General features: G+C 40.2%; 1 protein-coding gene across 2 annotated transcripts in view; it reads left to right on the top strand.

Annotated features, from left to right (window-relative positions):
- Positions 1 to 21,011, top strand: part of ZNF570 (zinc finger protein 570) — a 67,886-nt gene extending 46,875 nt beyond the window's left edge. For both annotated transcript variants that reach the window (XM_054589092.1, XM_054589093.1), the window contains exons 3-5: positions 9,652 to 9,778; positions 10,089 to 10,184; positions 19,819 to 21,011. In XM_054589092.1, coding sequence (XP_054445067.1) covers positions 9,652 to 9,778; positions 10,089 to 10,184; positions 19,819 to 21,011 — 1,416 coding nt within the window. The remainder of the gene's footprint in view (positions 1 to 9,651; positions 9,779 to 10,088; positions 10,185 to 19,818) is intronic.
- Positions 21,012 to 22,453: the final 1,442 nt, after the last annotated feature.

Genomic DNA, 22,453 nt, shown 5'->3' with positions numbered 1-22,453 from the left:
TATTTTTTTTCGGATTTCTTCTTCTTCTGTTTCATTGCTGGTGTACAAAAAATGCCTTTGATTTCTGAATGTTGACTTTGTATCCTGCTGTTTTGCCAAATTGACGTATTAGGTTGAGTAGTTTTTTGATGGAGTCTACAGGGTTTTCTATGTAGACTATCATGTAATCTGCATGCAGTGATAGTTTTACTTCCTCCTCTCCTATTTGGATGCCTTTTAATTCTTTATCTTGCGTGACTGCTGTGGCTAGGACTTCCAATACGATGTCAAAAAGAAGTGGTGATAGCGGACATCCTTGTCGTGTTCCCGATCTTAGTGGGAAAGCTTTCAGTCTTGACCTGTTGAGTATGATGTTGGCTGTAGGTTTTTCATATATCGCCTTTATTACATTGAATAATGCCCCATTTATTCCCATTTTGCTGAGTGTTTTGTTCCTAAATGAGTGCGCTGTACTTTATTGAATGCTTTTACTGCGCCTATAGAGATGATCATGTGATTTTTGTCATTTCTTTTATTTATGTGATGTATCACGTTTATTTACTTGCCTATATTGAACCATCCCTGCATCCCTGGGATGAATCCCAGTTGATCGTGGTGGGTAATCTTTTTAATGTTTTGCTGGATGCGGATTGCCAGTATTTGTTGAGGATTTTAGCATCTATGTACATCAGCGAAATTGGCCTGTAGTTTTCTTTCTTTGTAGGAAGGTATTTATCTGGTTTTGGGATTAGGGTGATGCTGGCCTCATAGAAGGAGTCTGGGAGTCTTCCCTCCTCTTGGAGTTTTTGGAATAGTCTGAGAAGGATAGGGGTTAGCTCTTCCTTAAATGTTTTCTAAAATTCTCCTGTGAATCCATCCAACCCTGGACATTTGTGAGCCAGGAGTTTCTTGATTACTGCTTCAATTTCCCCAACCGTTATCTGTCTGATCATGCTTTCTGTTTCTTCCTCCTTCAATGTTGGAAGATTATACTTTTCTAGAAATTTGTCCATTTCATCGAGGTATCAAATCTTGGCATATAATTGTTCATAGTAGTTTCTGACGATCCTTTGTATTTCTGTGGTACCAGTTGTTATTTCTCCTCTTTCGTTTCTGGTATTATTAATTTGAGTCCTCTCCCTTTTTGTCTTGATGAGTCTGCTTAAAGGCTTGTCGGTTTTATTTTTCTTTTCAAAGAACCAGCTCCTGGGTTGGTTGATCCTCTGAATTGTTCTTTTCGTCCCTATGTCATTCAGTTTGGCTCTAATCTTGACTATTTCCTTCCTTCTACTTGCTCTGGGATTTATTTGTTGTTGTGTCTCCAGTTCTTGAAGTTGTAGTGTTAGGGCTTTTATTTGAAATGTTTCTATCTTTTTTAGGTAGGCCTGTATTGCTATCAACTTCCCTCTCAGCACTGCCTTTGCTGTGTCCCATAGGTTTTGGACTGTTGTCTGTTCATTTTCATTTGTTTCCAGAAATTTTTTGATTTCTTCTCTTATCTCTTTATCGACCCATTCATTGTTCAGTAGTCTACTGTTCAGTGTCCATGAGTTTGCAAGTTTTTGAAGTTTCTCTTTGAGATTGATTTCGAGTTTCAAGCGCTTGTGGTCCGAGAAGAAGTTTGGTATTATTTCCATTTCCCTGAATTTGCTGAGGCTTGCTTTGTGTCCTATCATGCGGTCTATCTTTGAAAAACTTCCATGAGCCTTTGAAAAGAATGTGTAGTATTTTGCTTCTTTGGGATGTAAGGTTCTATAGATGTCAGTTAAGTCTATTTGATTCAGTGCGTCACTCAGCTCCACAATATCCTTATTGATGTTTTGTTTGGAAGATCTGTCCATTTTTGACAGTGGGGTGTTGAAATCCCGTACTATCAGTGTGTTGCTGTCTATATCTTTTTGAAGTCGTCCAACAATTTCCTTATAAACTTGGGAGCCCCTCTGTTGGGTGCATATAAGTTTATAATGTTTATGTCTTCTTGATAGATTCTTCCTTCAAGTATTATAAAGTGCTCCTCTGGCTCTCTTTTTATGGCCTTTGTTTTGAAATCTATTTTGTCTGATATAAGTATTGCAACTCCTGCTTTCTTCTCTTGCCCAGTTGCTTGGAATATTTTTTTCCTTCCCTTTACTTTCAATCTGCGTAGGTCTTTTGCTCTGAGGTGGGTCTCTTGTAAGCAGCATATGCGTGCGTCATGTTTTCTTATCCATTCAGCTAATTTGAGTCTTTTCATTGGGGCATTTAGTCCATTTACATTGAGGGTTATTACTGATAGAAACCTATTCATTTTTTCTCTTTGTACCTGTGTTTTTCTGTTTCTCACTCTTTTCCTTCATCTTCTTAAACCAGTCCCTTGAGCATATCTTGGAGTGCTGGTTTGGTAGAGATGCATTCTTTTAGCCTTCTCTTGTCTGGGAAACTCCGTATTTCCCCTTCTATTTTAATGGAGAGCCTCGCTGGGTAGAGCAGCCTAGGTTGTAGGCCCTTGCTTTTCATGGCTTGGAATATTTGTTGCCATTCCCTTCTGGCTTGTAGTGTTTCTGTTGAGAAGTCAGCTCCTAGCCGTATTGGGGCCCCCTTGTATGCTACTTACTCCTTCTCCCTTGCTGCCTTGAAGATTCTTTCTCTGTCTTTGATAGTTGCCATTTTAATGATGTTGTGTCTTGGAGTGGACCTCCTTGAGTCCCTCTTGAGTCGGGCCGTCTGTGCCTCCTGGATCCATGAGACGTTTTCTCTTCTCAAATTGGGGAAGTTTTCCATCATTACTTTTTCAAAGAGGTTCTCTATCCGTTACTCCTCTTCTTCTCCATGTGGTATCCCTATTATACTGATAGTATTGCGTTTCAGGTTGTCCTCCATTTCCCTAAGTGTCTCTTCTTTCTTTTTGAGTCTTTTTTCCATTTCTTGTTCTTTCTGGGAGCTGTTTTCTTCCTTAACCTCCATCTCACGGATTCGATCCTCGGCTTCATCCAGCCTGCTTTGGATTCCTTCTACTGTGTTCTTCAATTCAGAAATGGTATTCTTCATATTGTCTTGTGTCTTCTTGATCGTTTCTATGTCCTTTTCCAGGCTGATATAGTTTGCTGTAAGATCCTGAGTTTCTCTGCAGTCTCTCAAAGTTATCTTTGAGCTGGCTGAGCTGAATGAGCTTCCTTAGAACCATTGTTTTGAATTCAATATCTGATAGTTCCCTTACCTCTATTTCATTTAGATCTCTGCGGGGAGTCCCCTTTTCCACTCATTTCGGGGTAACTTCTTTTTCTTCCCATTTTTGTGAGAGTCTATTAAGTTATTTATTTATTTATTCATTCATTCATTTTTGCTTTTGCTTCAATTGATCCATCTCGATCTTCTGACTTTGTGGATTAAACTTTATGGTAGTAGGTGGGTCTTTTTATTTATTTATTTATTTATTGGTTGGTTGGTTTGTTTGTTTATTTATTTTTCCTTTACTTTTCTTCCTGGCCCTGCCTCTGATGATGTCATTTGTTGACCCTATATGACCTTGGGTCATTTGTTTGAGCCTGCCAGGAGTCTACTGTCTGTGTCTGACTCCTGCTTTGGATAGCTCTGTTACCCCTTTGGCCACGGATCCACTAGTTCTGTGGATCGCTCTGCACTCTGACCCTGGCTCCTTGAGCACACTCCCCGGCCTGGCAGGATCCCCTGCCCGCCTGGGCTCATGCTTGCTTGCCCCAGCCCAGAGGGCTTATTCGCAACCTCACCTACTCATCTGGCCCGCCATGCTGATGGGCACCCCGGCACTGGTCAGTTTAGGGTCTTCTATTGTGTGCTTCCCCTCCTTTTGGTTCTTTGGGTGCGTTGCCTGCCCTCGCCAAATGGAGACTATGGAAGTGGGAGGAAGTCAGCTCTAGGACTCTCAGGTTAATCCTGTCTCCAGTCTCTCCTTCAGGGACTCTGGGCAGCTCTGTGAACCCTTCTGCCCGGGATCCACTGTTTCTGCGGACCACTCTGCACTCGGGGCCCGCGCGGGTCGGTTTATGCATGCCCCCGCCATTCTGCCCAATCCCTCGCAGGCCCTGTCTGCGGCCACCTGCGGGAGTCCTCGCCAACCAGCGCGGGTCCACACACATGCTCACCAACCCTCGCCGGCCACTTAGCCCGAGTGTGCGCGCCTGCACTGGGTGGTTTTGGGCTGTCTATTGTGCTTTTCAGCTTTTGGCTCTTTGGGGGTATGGCCCGTTCCTGCACAGTGGAGACTACGGAAAGGAGAAGGAGTCTGGCCTCCCAGGTTCCTCCTCCCCTTCTTTCCCCGACACCTCTGTCTCGTCTCTCCTCAGGGGTCTCTGGGCAGTTCTGTGACCCCTTCGGCCAGGGATCCACTATTTCTGCAGACCACGTTTGTAACTGTGGGCCGTCTGGCTCGTCTGCGCCCTGCTTCTGCCTCTTTGGGGGCGCTTCCTCCAGCACAAAATGGAGACTACCGAATGGGGAGGGAGTCGGGACTTCCCGGTTCCTCCTCCCATTCTTTCCCCATTGCTTCCATCTCTAGTCCCTCCTCAAGGCTCTCTATGCAGCTGTGTGACCCCTTTGGCCAGAGATCCTCTATTTCTTCCAGCTTGTCTGCATTTAGCCCTCCAGCTCACAGGCGCACAAGCTGTGTGCGGAGTGCACAAAAGGCAGGTTAATTGATTCCCTTAGGCCTGAGTGGGATGGTAGCTGCAGAGTGGGAGGTGAGTTATCACCGGGGCTCCGCCAGCCACCGTCTCAGTTCTCTTCACAAAGTTTTCCTCACCAGTCTTTTCCCAGGCACAAGCCCACTCTGCTGCCGCCTCTACCCAGAGATCAAGGAGGGTGGCTGCCACGGCAAATTTTTGCATTGGCCCTTTAAATGTCTCTTTGCATCCCCAGCCACCTGTCTCTGGCAGAGAGCGCCCCTAAGCTTTTCGGGGTTGTGTTTTCTCTGTGCGTTTTCCTGGTTTCAGCTGTTGTAGTCTAGGGGTCCCTGTTTATGGTTCAGACCCTGTTCTCAGGGGGATCCAACTGGCCGTTTCAATGTCCCCCTGGTGTGGGTGCCCGTGGGTGCCCAGCCCACCCTCTCGAGCCTCCACCGCACTTCTCACCGGTTGGGATGTGTGAGAGTTGAATCCACTGTCTGTCCGCAGCTCCAAGGCTCCTCTCCCTCTATCGTTCCATTGTTTTCCACGTGATTTCTCCACTATTTAGTCGCAATTCCTGTTTGGTCTTGGGAGGAGGTCAGCGTGACTCCCATCCACTCCTCCGCCATTTAGCTCCCCGCCTTTTTTTAAATTTAAATGATAGTTTTGCTGGGTAGAGTAATCTTGATTGTAGGTTCTTTTCATCAGTTTGAATATTTCTTGCCAATTCCTTCTGGCCTGCAAAGTTTCTGTTGAGAAATCAACTCATAATCTTATGGGAGCTCCCTTGTAAGTAACTGCTTTTCTCTTGGTGCTTTTAAGATTCTCTCTTTGTCTTTAACTTTTTCTATTTTAATTATGATGTGTCCTGGTGTAGGCCTCTTTGAATTCATCTTGTTTGTGATTCTCTGCTCTTCCTGGACTTATATGTATATTTCCTTCACCAGGTTAGGGAAGTTTTCTACCTTGAATCTCCTGTTTTTCGCTCACTCTTCTCCTTCTGGCACCCCCATGACGTGAATGTTAGTACACTTGAAGTTGTCCCAGAGGCTCCTTACACTGTCTTTAATATTTTGTATTCTTGTTTTCTTTTTGCTGTTCTGATAGAGTGTTTTCTGTTTCCATATATTCCAAATCACTGATTTGATTCTTAGGTTCATCTACTCTACTGTTGATTCCCTGTAAATTATTCTTCAGTTAGTGTAGCCTTCATTTCTTATTTCTTTAAAAAGACTTACTTACTTAATTAATTTATTTATAGAGAGAGGGGACGGGAAGGAGAAAGAGAGGGAAACATCAAAGTGTGGTTGCCTCTCGCACGCCCCCTACTGGGGACCTGGCCTGCAACCCAGGCATGTGCCCTGACTGGGAATTGAACCAGCAACCCTTTGGTTCGCAGGCCTTCACTCAATCCGCTGAGCCACACCAGCCAGGGGTAATTTCTGTTTGTTTAAAAATGGTGTAAAAGTGCTCACTAAGTTCATCAAACATCCTTATAGCCAGTGTTTTGAACTATGCGTTGAGTAGATTGCTTGTCTCCATTTTGTTGAGTGTTTTTTTTCTGGAATTTTTTTTTTTCTGTTCTTCCATTTGTGGCATGTTTTTTTATGCCCTCATTTTGGCAGCCTCCCTGTGTTTGTTTCTATGTATTAGGTAGAGCTGCTCTGTGTCTCCTGGGCTTGGTAGAGCGGCCTAATGTAGTAGGTATCCTGTAGGGTCCAGTGGCACAGCCGCCCTCCCTGTTTACCCAAACTGGGCACCCCAGTTGCACCCCACCCGCACCATGTGGGCTGTTGTAGTTGAGACTTGACTGCTATTGGTACATCAATGGGAGGTATTTACCCCCAGGCCAACTGGCTATGACCAGCAGCCACCATGGAGGATCAGCTGTGCATGGACCCACCCCATATAGAAGGACTTATGTCAGTGGGGCTCTCATGCCCCTAGAGTCCGCCCCTTGAATGTGTCACTTGTAGAGGTTGTTTGGTGGTGCTTTGATGTGGTCTGAGGCAGTCCACTGGGTGCACTGGCTCTGGGCTTCCCAGCAGGTGCAGGTCAAGGTCATCCACCCTTGCGTTCTTCCCCGGGCCACATGGCATGAGCTGCAAAGCAACCTGCAGATGGCTGCTGCTTGTGCTGGGCCTAGAGTTGCACAGATGAGGCCAAGCTGTGAACCAAGGCCAGCTGCTTGTGCCAGGGCTTGGGCCACTTAGCAAGAGGTACAGGAAACGCTGCCTGTTTGAGAGATTTTTAGGAAAGTCTGAAGCATGAGGCACGACAAGACATTGATATGGAAAAGCCACTGGAAACAGTTTGCGTGGGCCTGTAAGGCGGGTGAGGCGACATCTCAGGAAATCACCATGGCAGGGAATACAGTGACTCATATATGGCACCCTTTTACCGGCTTTGTTGGAGAAAGGCTCAGGAAAGTAACAAGGGCCTCTGCCAACAGTCCTGTCTGGCTGAAAGCTGCTCTTCCACCCCTCCCCCCAGCTCCCACTCTGATGCCAGACAATTCAGTTCCTCTTCATATCTCCCTGGTGTCTTTTGAGGTGCTGTCCCAGTACTGGAGCTCAGAAGGAGTGAGCCAGAGTAAGCCTGTTTCTGGAGTCCCAGATGTCCCTTTAAGAGGAACATCTGGGACTCCAGAAACCCTCCATCTCACTCAGCCACAATCCCCACTGGTTTTTACAGGCAGAAGTTATGGAGACTTCTCTTCCTGGCCAGGAACCATAGGTTAGGGGGCTGGTGTGGGGCTGGGACGCCTTCCTCCTCCCAGGCAACCCTCACAGCCAGGATATCTCTCCTGAAATTTATCCACCATGCGTGAGTGTGGGACCAGCCCATTCCTTGTCTCCGCCCTTCTACCAGTCTTGTTGTGACTGTTTATTTTTTTACATATATTTTATTGATTATGCTATTAGTTGTCCCGTTTTTTTCTCCCCTTTATTCCCCTCCACCCTGCACCGCCCCTCCCCCCAGCACTCCCCCTCCTTAGTTTATGTCCATGGGTCATACATATAAGTTCTTTGGCTTCTCCATTTCCTGTAATATTCTTAACCTCCCCTTTCCTATTTTGTACCTACTATTTATGCAGTTTATTCCCTGTACCTTTTCCCCCATTCTTCCCCCGCCCCCTCCCCTCTGATCTCCGTTTCTATGATTCTGCTGCTGTTCTAGTTGTTTGCTTAGTTTTTGCTCTTGTTTTTGTTTTCCTTAGGTTCAGCTGTTTGCTGTCATTTTACTGTTCATAGGCTTTGGTCTTCTTTTTCTTAGATAAGTCCCTTTAACATTTCGTATAATAAGGGCTTGGTGATGATGAACTCCTTTAACTTGACCTTATCTGGGAAGCACTTTATCTGCCCTTCCATTCTAAATGATGGCTTTGCTGGATAGAGTAATTTTAGATGTAGGTCCTTGTCTTCTGTGACTTTGAATGCTTCTTGCCTGCAAGGTTTCTTTTGAGAAATCACCTGATAGTCTTATGGAACTCCTTTGTAGGTAACTGTCTCCTTTTCTCTTGCTGCTTTTAAGATTCTCTCCTTATCTTTAATCTTGGGGAATGTAATTACGATGTGCCTTGGTGTGTGCTTCCTTGGGTCCAGCCTCTTTGGGACTCTCTGAGCATCCTGGACTTCCCGGAAGTCTATTTCCTTTCCAGATTGGGGAAGTTCTCCTTCATTATTTTTTCAAATAAGTTTTCAGTTCTTTGCTCTTCCTTTTCTCCTTCTGGCACCCCTATGATTCGGATGTTGGAACATTTAAAGTTTTCCCAAAACTTCCTAAGCCTCTCCTCATTTTTTTTTTTGAATTCTTGTTTCTTCAATCCATTCTTGCTGAATGTTTATCTGTTCCTTCTGCTCCTAGCCGTTGATTTGAGTCCTGGTTTCCTTCCCTTTACTCTTGGTTCCCTGCATATTTTTCTTTATTTCACTTTGCATAGCCTTTGCTTTTTCCTCCATTTTGCAATCATACCCAACCAATTCAGTGAGCATCCAGATTACCAGTGTTTTGAACTGTGCATCTGATAGGTTGGCTCTCTGTTCACCACTTAGTTCTGTTTTTGAGCTTTGATCTGTTCTTTAATTTGGACCATATTTCTTTGTCTCAGTGGGCCTGTTACATTGGGAGGTGCAGAGCCTTGGGTATTCGCCAGGGTGGGGCAGCCCGGGTTGCTGTGTTATGACTCTGTGTGGGGGACGGGTCCGAGAAGGAACAACAGCACTTGTTTGGCTCCCGGCGGGCTTTCAGTCACTTACCCCGTTACCAACATGCAAGTTGGGCCCTTCTAGTGCTGATTCTTGGGTGGGTGGGTTTGTGTGCATTCTAGGACCCTGTGGGTCTGTGCAGTGGACTCTCCTGTGAGGCTGGGAATTTCTCCTGCCACTGCAACCCCAACAGGTTTTTACCTCCAGAGGTTTTGAGGCTTTCTTTTCCCACACTGGAACCCTGGATTGCATGGTCTGTCTTGCTCCCCAGCTGTTCCTCACAGTTTATCCACACGCAAATGTGGGACCACCCAGTCTGCCAGCCCCTGCCGCACCCATCCGGCCCTCCCGCCGTCGCTCTGCCGTTCGTCCTCTATGCCCTGGCTGCCCATCTCTGCCCCTCATACCGGTCTGTTTCTTTAGCTCCTTGGTTTTCAGACTTCCATACAGTTCACTTTTATGGCAGTTCTGGTGATTTTTTTTGTTTTTAAATTTGTTGTTGTCCTTCTTTTGGTTGTGCGAGGAGGCAAAGTGTATCTACCTATGCCTCCATCTTGTCCAGAAATTTATTCCGTGACCTCTTCTTTAAATCCCTACTTGTAGGATTTCCATTCAGTCAGGTTTCAGTAAGTTGTCAGTGATGGTGTTTTGTATTTTAGTTGTAATTTTGATGTTTTGATTTTAACATCAAATAAACTGATTACTTTTGCTTCTGTGTCAGAGATCCAAATTCTGGTTCTCAGTAACACTAGTATAATTGCTGATTTGCTTTACCCTACAGGCAGTATAGAATAATCTGAATTATTTCTTTTATTTTACAAGGATACTTATGTTTATTTTTTCAGGAATCAGTGATGTTCAGGGATGTGGCAGTAGACTTTTCTCAGGAAGAGTGGGAATGCTTGGACCCAGCTCAAAGGGACTTGTACAGAGATGTAATGCTGGAGAACTACAGCAATCTGCTGTCAATGGGTAAGTTCATCTATACCAATAATTTTGAGTTCTCCTCTTGAATGTCTCTTCCACAGTGAATTTTTTAGGTGCCTTTTGGGACACCTGTTGAATTGCTGCTCCCTATTCCCAAATAAATGGTTGGGGATGGAATGAAAAGGAGGAGTAGAAATAAGAATCTCCATTTGGCTATGGTTGAAGCTTCATCACCTTCTTTCTTTGGCTGTTCCTGTAGTGGCATCTATTTTTTGATTATAAAGGGAGTGGATCTTATTTAAGGATTTGATTTACCCACAGCATAATCATGTTTCATATCTTTTCTTATGAGCAGGACTTTACATACCTAAGCCTCAAGTTATCTCCTTATTGGAACAAGGGAAGGAGCCATGGATGGTTGGCAGAGAGCTGACAAGAGGTCTGTGTTCAGGTGAGTGAGAAATGATGGAATATAGGAAACAATAGCCCTGACCCCCAAGAACAGACTCTGTCCTGGCCCTGTGGCCCTTAAGCCTGACTTCTAAGTATAGAAAGGCAGTCATAGATAGTAGGACCCTGGCAAGGGGACTGGGGGAAGACTGGACTAGGGAGACTTGAGGAGATACTGAATTGAGGCTTTGGGGAGAGAACTGCCAGTGGGATCCCATAGCTGCATCATACCCCATACTTCAGCAATGGTCCAGCTCAGGCAGATCACTCCCCTGAGTGGTAGCAACTTGACAGGACTTGACAAGTCCAGGAAGGACTTGTCCCCACTCTTTGAATGTCTAAGCCTGCCTGCAGAGTGCAGAGTGACTAGATTTACAACTGAAGGAGACAGCCACAAACAGTAGATTCCTGGTGGCCTTGAACAGACTGCCTAAGTTCAAATGGGGTCAACATCTGACATTACCAGATGTGGATCCAGAAACAAAAAACAGCAGTAAATAAGAGAGGCTACTGAGATGAAATCCACTGTGTTCCTCTCCATGATTTGTGATATTTTCTTTACTACGTAGCTTTTTAACATCCATTTTGGGCCCATCAAGTTTGTGCATATTAAGTCATTAGATTTTATGCTAGTAGTTTATTTGTCTCCTTTATATAATAGCCTTAGTCTCTTTACAGCCCTATTATTACTTGTTCATTTGCTGTTGATAGTGGGATTGCAGGGGGAAATTATTTTGTAGATGTGGGTTTGTTTCCTGGGCTTTGTAGTTTTGTTCTGGCAGCACTTGCACAAAAACACACAAGATGTGGTGGGCAAAATGACCCTCAGTCAACCAGCTGGAGGGAATGGCCCATCAAAAAATGAGAAAACAATAATCAAAGCACAATTACTTCCAGAGAGCCAACATAAATAGCATAAAAGGCATCCAAAGAGCATCAAGTTCAGGAGATCAGGAAGACTGCTTCACTGAATCTCACAGGTATCCTACCATAGAATTTTACACCATAAAGTCAGGAAGTCAAAACAGATCAATTTAAGAATCAGAAGTAAAAACAAAGTGTCTCAGAAATAATGGGAAGACAAAGAAACACCCCACCAATCAAAGGGAAAGGAGGAATCCACAGAAAGAGAACTAAATGAAATAGAGGGAAGTAAATGATTAGACCTTGTGTTCAAAATAATGTTTATAGGAAACTCGATGAGCTTAGAGAGAATTACTAAAAACTATAGTGAAACTATGAAGAACTTACCGCATACTATATCAGCATGAAAAAAGACATAGAAATATTAACAAGAAGCAAGAAAAAATGAAGAATACAATTTCTGAATTGAAGAACACCATAGAAGGAATAAAAAGCAGACTAGATCAAGCAGAGGATTGAATCACTGAGGTACATGAGTAGGAAGAAAAAAGCTCCCAGAAAGAACAGGAAAATGAAAAAAGACTCAAAAATAAAGAAGAGGTGTTAAATGAAATGCAAGACAACCTGAAAGGTAATAATATATGTATAATAGGGATATCAGAAAAGGAGAGGTGCAAGGGATAGAAACCCTGTTTCAAAAAATGATTGAGAACTTCCATAAGATGAGAGGAAAAGCCACACAAGTCCAAGAAGCACAGTGACCCATTCAAGAGGAAGCCAATGAGGCCCACTCCAAGACACATTGTAATTAAAATGGCAAATATCATCAAAGACAAAGATAGAATCCTAATAGCCCTGATAAGGCTAGCAGTTGTCTTTTCAACAGAAACATTACAAGCCAGTAGGGAATGGGAAGAAATACTCCAAGTAAGGAAAAGCAAAGGCTTGCAACCAAGACGACTCTACCTCGTAAGGCTCTCAAATAAAATGGAAGGTGAAATAAGGAGTTTCTGAGAGAAAAGATGGCTAAAAGTATACACCTCCAACAAACCAGCATTCCAACAATATGCTAAAGGGACTGGTTTAAGAAGATGAATAAAAAGAGTGAGAAAGAGAGGAACACATTGGAAAGGGAAACAATGAATACGTGGCTATAAATAATAACTTCAAAATGTAAATGGCTTAAATGCTCCAGTCAAGAGACATAGGGTAGCTGAATGCATAACAAAACATGACCCACATATATGCCTCCTACAGGAGACCCACCTCAGAACAAGAGACCTACACAGACTGAAAGTAAAGTGATAGAAAAAGTACTCTAAGCAAATGGACAAGAAAAAATGCTGGGGTAGCAATACTTAGACAAAATAGATTTCCAAACAAAGGCCATGAAAAGAGACCCAGAAGGACACTTCATAATAGTCAATGGAAGAATTGATAAAGATGACATAAACATTGTAAACCTATATGAAGCCAACAGAGAAGTACCCAAATATATAAGGAAAATTTTGGAGGACTTCAAGAAAGATATAGACGGCAACACACTGATAGCAGGGGATTTTAACACTCCACTGTCAACAGTGGATAGCTCTTCCAATCAAAACATCAACAAGGATATTTTGGACCTGAACAATGCATTAGATCAATGGACTTAACTAATATATAGAACCTTTCATCCCAAGGAAGCAAGATACACATTCTTTTCAAATGCTCATAGAACATTTTCCAAGATAGACCACATGATAGGACACAAATCAAACCTCGACAAATTCAAGAAAATTGAAATCATAACAAGCATATTCACAGACCACCAGGGCTTGAAACTAGAAACCAACCTCAAGGAAAAAATTAAAAAACATTCAAACTCATGGACACTGAATAGCATGTTACTAAACAATGAATGGGTCTATAACGAGATCAAAAAAGAAATCAAAATGTTTCTGGAAACAAATGAAAATGAACACACAACAGTCCAAAACCTGTGGGGCACTGCAAAGACAGTCCTAAGAGGGAAGTTCATAGCAATACAGGCCTACCTAAAAGAGATAAAAACATAACAAATCAATGACCTAACCCTATATCTACAAGAACTAGAGGAACAACAGCAAAGCCCAGAGCTCATAGAACGAAGGAAATAATCAAGATCAGAGCAGAACTGAAAAACATGGTGACTAAAAGAACATTTCAAAGGAGTGATAAATGAAGGAGCTTGTTTTTTTGCAAAGAATAACAAAATTGACAAGCCTTTAAGCGGACTCACCAAGAAAAAGAGGGAGAGGACCCAAGTAAATAAAATCAGAAATGAAAAAGGAAAAATTACAACTGATACCAGAGAAATAAAAAGGATTACAAGGAATTACTATGAAAAATTATATACCAAGAAACTTGAAAATCTGTGTAAAATGGACAAATTTCTAAAAAATAAGTGTCCAACATTGAATGAAGAAGTAGAAACACTGAACAAACTGATAACAGCTGGTGAAATTGAACCAGTAGTCACAAAACTCCTGACACACAAAAGCCCTGGACTGGATGGTTTCACAGGAGAATTTTACAAAACATTTAAGGAAGAGCTAATCCCTGTCCTTCTGAGTATTCCAAAAAAAAACAAGAAGAGGGAAGACTCCTAAATTCTTTTTTGGTGCCAGCATCATCCTAATCCCAACACCAGATAAAGACACAAGCAAGAAAGAAAACTACAGGCCAATATCACTGGTGAACATAGACACTGAAATCATCAACAAAATATTAGGCAATCGCATGCAGCAATACGGTAAAACCATTATCCACCACAATCAAGTGAGGTTCATCATAGGGGTGCAAGCATGGTATAATATGCATAAATAAACAAATATAATACATTGCATAAACAAAAGGAAAGACAAAAATCACACGATCATATCAATAGATGCAAAAAAAGTATTTGGTAAGGTATAGCGCCCATTTATGATAAAAACACTCAGGAAAATGGGAGTATAGGGAGCATATTTCAATATAATAAAGACCATATATGAAAAACCTACAGCCAATATCATACTCAATGGGCAAACGCTAAAAGCTTTCCCCCTAAGTTCGGAAACAAGACAAGGTTGTCCACTTTTACCATTTCTATTAAACAAAGTATTGGAAGCCCTAGCCACAGAGATCAGACAAGGAAAAGAAATAAAAGGCATCCAAATTGGAAAGGAGGAAATAAAACTGTCATTGTTCTCAGATGAGATGATAGTGTACATAGAAAACCCTATAAACTCCAAAAAAACTACTCAACCTAATAAGTGAATTTGGCAAAACTGTAGAATACAAAGTCAGTATTCAGAAACCAAAGGCATTTTTGTACACCAACAATGAAATACCAGAATCAGAAATCAGGATAAAGAAATCCCATTTGCTATAGCAACTAGAAAAATAAAGTACCTAGGAATAAACTTAAGCAAGGAGGTAAAAGACCTCTACTCAGAAAACTGCACAACACTTGACGAAAGAAATTAAGGAAGACACAAATAAATGGAAGCATGTACCTTGTTCATGGATTGGAAGAATTAATATCCTCAAAATGTCGCTACTACCAAAAGCATTTTATAGATTCAGTGCAATCCTTATTAAAATACCAATGACGTATTTCAGAGATATAAACAAATATTTCAAAAATGTATGTGGAGCCATAAACGAGCCAGAATAGGTGCAGCAATTTTGAGAAAGAATAGCAAAGTAAGAGGGATCACAATATGTGACATGAAACTACATTACAAGCTACTGTAATCAAAAAGTTTGGCAATGGAATAACAACAAGCACATAGATCAATGGAACAGATTTGAGATCCCAGAAATAAACCCATGTCACTACGGTCAATTAATATTTGACAAAGGGGGAAGAAAAATAAAATGGAGTAAAAAATAGCCTCTTCGACAAATATTTTGGGAGATCTGGATACCTACTTGCAAAAGAATGAAATTTTTCCACCAGCTTACACCGTACTGAAAAGTAAACTCAAGATAGATAAAAGCCTTAAATATAAGTTGCAACACCACAAAAGTCCTAGAGGAGAACATAGGCAGGAAACTCTCAGATAACCCACACAAAAATATTTTCACTGGTATGTCCCCTAGAGTAAGGAACATATGGGAAAGTATAGACAAAATACGAAGCTTCATCATTTGATGTCCCATTTGTTGAGACTTCATCAAAATACGAAGCTTCTGCATGGCTTAGAGAAACATGCAAAATGAAAAGGGAACCAACCGTACAGGATAATATATTTGTCAATGATACCTTGGATAAAGGTTTGATCTCCAAAATATATGAAGAACTCACACGACTTCACTCCAGAGACACAACAATCCAATTTAAAAATCAGAAAAGCAGCTGAACAGAGACTTCTCCAAGGAGGATATACAGAGGGCCCAGAGAAGTATGAAAGGATACTTAGTATCACTTGCCATCAGAAAAATGCAAATTAAAACCACAATGACAAATGTATTTAAAAATAAAGAAAGAAAGAAATGCTTGGGAAAAAAAAAACAACACAATGAAATACCACTTCACACCGGTCAGAATGGCCATCATTTACAAATCAAGAAACGACAAGTTCTGGTTAGGTTGTGGAGAAAAGGGAACCCAAGTACACTGTGGGATGCAGACTGGGGCAGTCACTGTGGAAAACCGTGTTGAATTTCCTCAAAAAGCTAAAACGGAAATGCCTTTTGACCCAGAGATTCCACTGCTGGAATTATATCCTAAGAATCCCAAAACACTACTTCAATAGAACCAATGCACCCAAAAGTTCATAGCACAATTTACAATAGCCAAGTATTGGAAGCAACCTATGTGCCCATTAATAAATGAGTGGATCAAAAAACTATGGTACTAGTTTTTTCTATTATAATTCTATTTACATAATAGAATTATGCACAGCAGAAAGAGCGAGCTACTATCCTTCACAACAGCATGGATGGGACTGGAGAACATTATGCTATGTAAAATAAGCTGGGGGGATGGGGGAGACAAATACCATATGATCTCACCTATAAGTGGAACCTAATCAACAAAACAAGCAAGAAATTTACAACCAGCAACATTGAAATAAAGAACTCACTGACAGTAACCAGAGGGGAGGAGTGAAGGAGAGTAATGAGGAAAAGAAGGGGAAGGGTCAAGTCAAGGAATATGTGTAAAGGACCCATGGACAAAGCCAACTTGGGGAAAGATTGAGGGTGGCACGTGGGGGTGGGTGGGGCAGGGGAAAGTGGTGGTGGGAAAATGGGGACAACTGTATTTGAACAATAAAATATAAGTTAAAAAATAAATTATTGAAGAAAGCAGGGTATAGAGGTAATAACTCAGTTGATCAATGAAGAAACACTATCTTTGAGATTTTATGTTGGAAGCTTCCATCAAAACACTAGGCCTGTGAAAAAACTTAATTTTTTAAGCATGAATGTACAAGTGACCTGTTTCCATTCCTCTGTCACTCAATACTCTTCCTATTACTCTTCTCCAACACATCGCTTAATTTCAAGTAGAATGTGCCCTTCACTTCCTCTCCAATGAAAACTTCTACCTGTATTCAAGATGTAGTTCCTTGCTAGATTTTTTTTCCTCTTAAACTCATGTTTTCTGTTACCACTCCCAAAATAAGATTTGTGTCTGGGTGCACACATACATATGTGTATCTGTACTGCTCCTCTTCTCCAAATAATGGTCTTACTTAGAGCTGCTGGCTTTTTTATTCCTGCTGTTGTAGCTACAGCAGAATGAGCAAAGAGGGAATTGTGTGAAAGGAGATCAGCAAAGTAGCAGGATGTGCTATGTGCAGGTAGGAGGGTGGGTGTACCTGTCAGAATTGGGGTTTTGTGGACTTAGTTATGGGCTTTGAATTCTGTTCTGAATAAGGTAGGTGTAAAGCCATTCTATTCGGAATGAGATGATATGAACAGACTGACATGTTTGTAAATGATCACTATAACTCTGAGGTTACTATTTTTGGATTCATTTGTATAGAATTTAGGGAGTCCATGAATCTGAGTGAGGAAAAAAAATGCACCTTTATTTTTACTAACCTCTAAATGAAATGTAGCATTCCTTCCAATTATGATGTATGCAGCAAACCATAGTATTAGTTCTGTGACTTGGACATGAATGGAAATCAGTGTATTTATTTATGTTCATCACTGTTCCATAACTACTGTAGTAGTTGGCTCACTGCGAGGTCTTACTATTACTATTTAATGTGTTAATAAGGAAACTCCAGGAAGAGGGGAAAACCCCTGTGAAATACTTGGTGTGTCTGAAGAATGGAAAGAAAGTGTTGCTGGGCCCCATGAGCAAGTGAGAGTGGAATGTGTGTTGAGATTGGAAAGACAGGTAGGAACCGCATTATTCAACCTTTGCCCCTCATGAGGAGTATGGATTTTGTGTAGTAGAAGGCCATGCCAAGTTTTGGTCCCTGAGTAGAATAAAGAGTGTGAAGGTTGGTGGGGAGACTGGGTTAGGAGGCTACTATGGTGGTTTGCTTTCAGAGATGACTCTGGTTTGAAGTAGAGCATTGTTTGTGGAGGTAGAAGAGGATAGTTTTAAAAGTTACCTAGGAGCTGAACTAGATTAAAGATCATACAGAGAAAGGAGAATAAAAGATTATACTAGAATGAATTCCCTGTTTTTGGCTAGAGATGTTCTAATTGGCTCCATTTTGATGTCTTCAAACCATTTAATTAGTTGAAATTTTTTATTTTTGGTAAGAAATTCTTTCATAATTATACCTGTCAAATACTGAACATTTTATTGAAAGATAATTACAAGCATTTTTCCTCACTCTTCCAGTAATCATGAACTAATGATTATCTCCCCTTTATAGGTAAAGGGGGTTTAGAAAGGTTAAATAGTTGCCTAGGAACACATAATGAGTAAATACGAGTTAGGACTCAGCTCATTAGTCTGCTTCTGTATTTCCATCGCAGTATTTTGTACTTTCTTATTTTCTCTCTGTCTGCCTTAAACTGTAGCTGCCACTCCTTTTAGTCACTGCAAGTGATACATGAGCAAGAGACTCCTAAGATCAGCATCACAAAATTCCAAGGGAAACAGTATTTTCACTTAATACCTAACACATAACATATTCTGCGCCTTCCCTGTCTGCCACTCACATCAAAGTTGCTCAGTATCTTAGACTCCATGTGGCTCATCCTCTGTGATCTCTCTCATATTTCGTCCAATTATCCTTCATTATGGAGACTGTTTTTCTCCCCAGCTAAGTCTGCTGTAGTTTAATTCTGACACTAACTACCCAGAGTTAGCATAGACCCCACAAGTTAACAGCAAAACCCTACACAGTACTGCCCTTACTTCAGATGCCAGCTGCAAGTAATATGGGGTACTCAGACCCCCTATATTTCTGATCAACTGGTTATAAATTTGGGGGTTTACATGACCCCTCCCTGCAGGTTCACTGATTTGTTAGACTGACTTATAGAACTCAGGAAAGATCTATACTTATAATTGTGGTTTTACCATAAAGGATTCCTATGAGGCCAAGGTCCAGTAGGCTTCCAGATGCAGAGATTCAACACCCTCTCCCTGTTGAGTCAAAGTGTATCACCTTTTTATCATTTCAGTATTTTTGCCAATTAGAAAGATCCACTGAGCTTTAGTGTCCAGAATTATTATTGTGATTTAATTAAATTGAGATCAGTGGCCCCTCAATTTCTGATCCCTCTTGTCTCTCCAGAGGTCAAGTAGCTGAAAGTCCCAAACCTCTAATACATGCTTGGTGTATTAGACCCAACATGCTTGGGTCCTTTCTGGTGACCAGTGTCTATTCCAGAGCTATCTTAAGGACCCACTATGTGTGACCTCATCATAATAAAAACACTCCTATCACTCAGGCAATTCCAAAAGTTTTTGAAGTTCTGTGTTATGAACCAGGTTCAAAGGCCAAATTTATTTTTTATCATATTAAGAGCCCAAGAATCTTACCCTATATAGATTTATTCTTCCCAGGAGGCCTTTAATGGAGGTCAGGAAATTATCTACTTTTTGTAATATATAAGTCTATAGTATGGTCATACAGTCTGTTACATACACAAACATGCATGCTTATATAGATATATGTAGAACTAGTCATTTTTCATATGCTCAAGCATTGTATATTTACCAGCTTTTCCTGATGATTCTGATCCACATCAGTATTTGAGCATAATTGTGGTTTTCTACTTCTATAGTCTCTTCCTCTGCCTTCTGTATTATACAGTTATGCACCACATAACAACAGGGATATGTTCTGAGAAAGGCATTGTTAGGTGATTTCATTGCTGTGTGAACATCATAGAGTGTGAACATTATAGAGTGCATTTACACAAACCTAGATGGCATAGATTACTACTGTAATTGTGTGTGCTATACTTTTATAAAGCTGGCAGTGTAGTAGATAAGTTTACACCAGCTTCACCACAAACACATGAGTAATATGTTGCACTACAACCTTAGAACAGCTAGGATGTTATTAGGCAATTGGGATTTTTCCGTTCCATTATATACTATGGGACCACCATTGCATACGTGATCCACAACTGACTGAAATGTCATTATGGTATATATGGCTGTATCTTATTACTTTCTATATGTTTTTTTGTCCATTCTTCAGATTAAACAGATACACTTGACAACTATATGTTATTTACTACTAGATAATTTCACTTTAATTTTTTCATTTCTGTTATAAAACTTTAACTTTTCACAAATGAGTGGAAAGAATACTTACCATTTTATTTTCTTTCAGATCTGGAATCAATGTGTGAAACCAAGTTATTATCTCTAAAGAAGGAAGTTTATGAAATAGAATCATGCCAGAGGGAGACAATGGGACTTACAAAATATGGCCTTGACTACTCCAATTATAGAGATGTTTTGGAATATGGAAGCCATCTTGAAAGACAACTGTTACAAAATGGGCATTTCAGTCAAGAAATATTTACTCATGGATATGTGCCCACATTTATTCAACAGACATTCTTTACTCTACATCAAATAATTAGTAATGAAGAGAAACCTTATGAATGTAAGAAATGTGGAAAAGTCTTTAGTCAGAATTCACAATTTATTCAACATCAGAGAATTCATAATGGTGAAAAATCTTATGAATGTAAGGAGTGTGGGAAATTCTTTAGTTGTGGCTCACATGTTACTCGACATCTTAAAATTCATACTGGTGAAAAACCCTTTGAATGTAACGAATGTGGAAAGGCCTTCAGTTGTAGCTCATACCTTTCTCAACATCAGAGAATTCATACTGGTAAGAAACCCTATGAATGTAAAGAATGTGGGAAGGCCTTTAGTTATTGCTCAAATCTTATTGACCATCAGAGAATTCACACTGGTGAAAAACCCTATGAATGTAAAGTATGTAGGAAAGCCTTTACTAAGAGCTCACAACTTTTTCAACATGCAAGGATTCATACAGGTGAGAAACCCTATGAATGTAAGGAATGTGGCAAAGCTTTTACTCAAAGTTCAAAACTTGTTCAGCATCAGAGAATTCATACTGGTGAGAAACCCTATGAGTGTAAGGAATGTGGCAAAGCCTTCAGTAGTGGATCAGCACTTACTAATCATCAGAGAATTCACACTGGGGAGAAACCCTATGATTGTAAGGAATGTGGCAAAGCTTTTACTCAGAGCTCACAACTTCGGCAGCATCAGAGAATTCATGCTGGTGAGAAACCCTTTGAATGTTTTGAATGTGGAAAAGCCTTTACTCAGAACTCGCAACTTTTTCAACATCAGAGAATTCATACAGATGAAAAACCATATGAATGTAATGAATGTGGAAAGGCATTTAATAAATGCTCAAACCTTACTCGGCATCTAAGAATTCATACTGGCGAAAAGCCCTATAGCTGTAGGGAATGTGGGAAAGCATTTAGTAGTGGGTCAGATCTCATTCGTCATCAGGGAATTCATACTGATGAGTAATAAAAATTAAAACTTGTCACCGCCTTAAATATTTTAAACATAAAATGTTTAAGAGTTACCTTTTTTCACTACTTTTGTTTCTTATTACATATACATATTTTTCAATCCAAGCATGTTTCACTCTGCATTATGAATTCAAATTCCAAATTGGCATTTACACCCCCCCATATTGTACTAATTGCAGATATTCAATAATATTTTTCTTTCCCATTACTTTGTTCTACTTTCTTGTTGTTAACATTATATTCTTTATATTTGTTTGTGTTTCAGGGCTATTTTTTTCTGATCTGCATATTTGTGCTTACACCAATATTACACTGTTTAAATTGTGTGACCTTGTATGTTTTAATTCCTAGTGGAAATTTAACTTTGTTTTTGAAGTCAGTGTTAATCTTTTTGCCTAACAAATTTATATTATAAAACAAAACAAGAAACTAAAAAGCCAATATTAATCGTAATGATACTAACTATAGATGACTACTCTCAAGTGGTAGAACACATCCTACCAGACTTTGTCTTTAAAGAAAGTGTAGTCATGGTCAGTATATCATACTTTCACTTGCTCTTACTGTGCCAAAAAATATGATTGCCATTTCAGCAAATGTGGATTTTTATTATTCTTAATGACATATATAATGGCTTTTTAAATCGACTTTATTATCCATGTTGAATTTAAATGTTCAGTTATAACATCTGCCCTGATTAGTAAGACCCAAAATATATCTTTGTATGCTTGCTTTTTATTTTAAAACATGTATTTTAATTGCCTAAATTATCCATGTCTTCTCCTTGTAAACTGTTATGTTTTTTTTCATCAATCCTAATCCCAATCTCATAGTATAAAGGTAATTAACCACTATTATCAAAGTGTTGTGTGTCCTTCCAGATATATTTTTTCCTTTTTTTGATAGATGTTAGTGGCATTTTGTTTCATGTTTTATTTCATATTATAGTAGGTATAATTATGCTCTGTGTTGGTTGTAAGGATTCAGTGAATGAATAAATTTAAAGTATTAGAACTATTTCTCTGGCATAGTAAATGCTTAGTAAAAATTGTCTATGATCATTCATATACTAATTTTCATAATTATATTTCTTATTATTTATGGGAAGGATTTTAACCACATTGTTTACTTTAGTATAAATAAAAGAATTTGTAATGAAGAAAAGGGAAATGAATGTAATGCATATAGGGAAGCTCTTTTCATCACTCATTGAGCATGGAATTTTAAAAGGACAAGAGAATGTATGAGTAGTCTTCATTCAGACTTTATCTTTTATGCTGCACAAAGATGAGTTGACCAGTCTGAAACCTTGTGAATATAAAGATGGGTAGTTGAAAATACAGCTACTTAAGAAGTAGGAAGAGATGAGAATACTTTTTTCTAATAATTAGTACCCCTAAAAGCAGAAAATATACAGGCCAAATTATTTGACCAGAG

This window comes from Pteronotus mesoamericanus, unplaced genomic scaffold (assembly GCF_021234165.1).
Source record: "Pteronotus mesoamericanus isolate MK-2021 breed Mesoamerican mustached bat unplaced genomic scaffold, CSHL_Meso_final scaffold_165, whole genome shotgun sequence".
NCBI classification, from domain to species: domain Eukaryota; kingdom Metazoa; phylum Chordata; class Mammalia; order Chiroptera; family Mormoopidae; genus Pteronotus; species Pteronotus mesoamericanus.
This window is presented reverse-complemented; position numbering and strand designations above follow the sequence as displayed.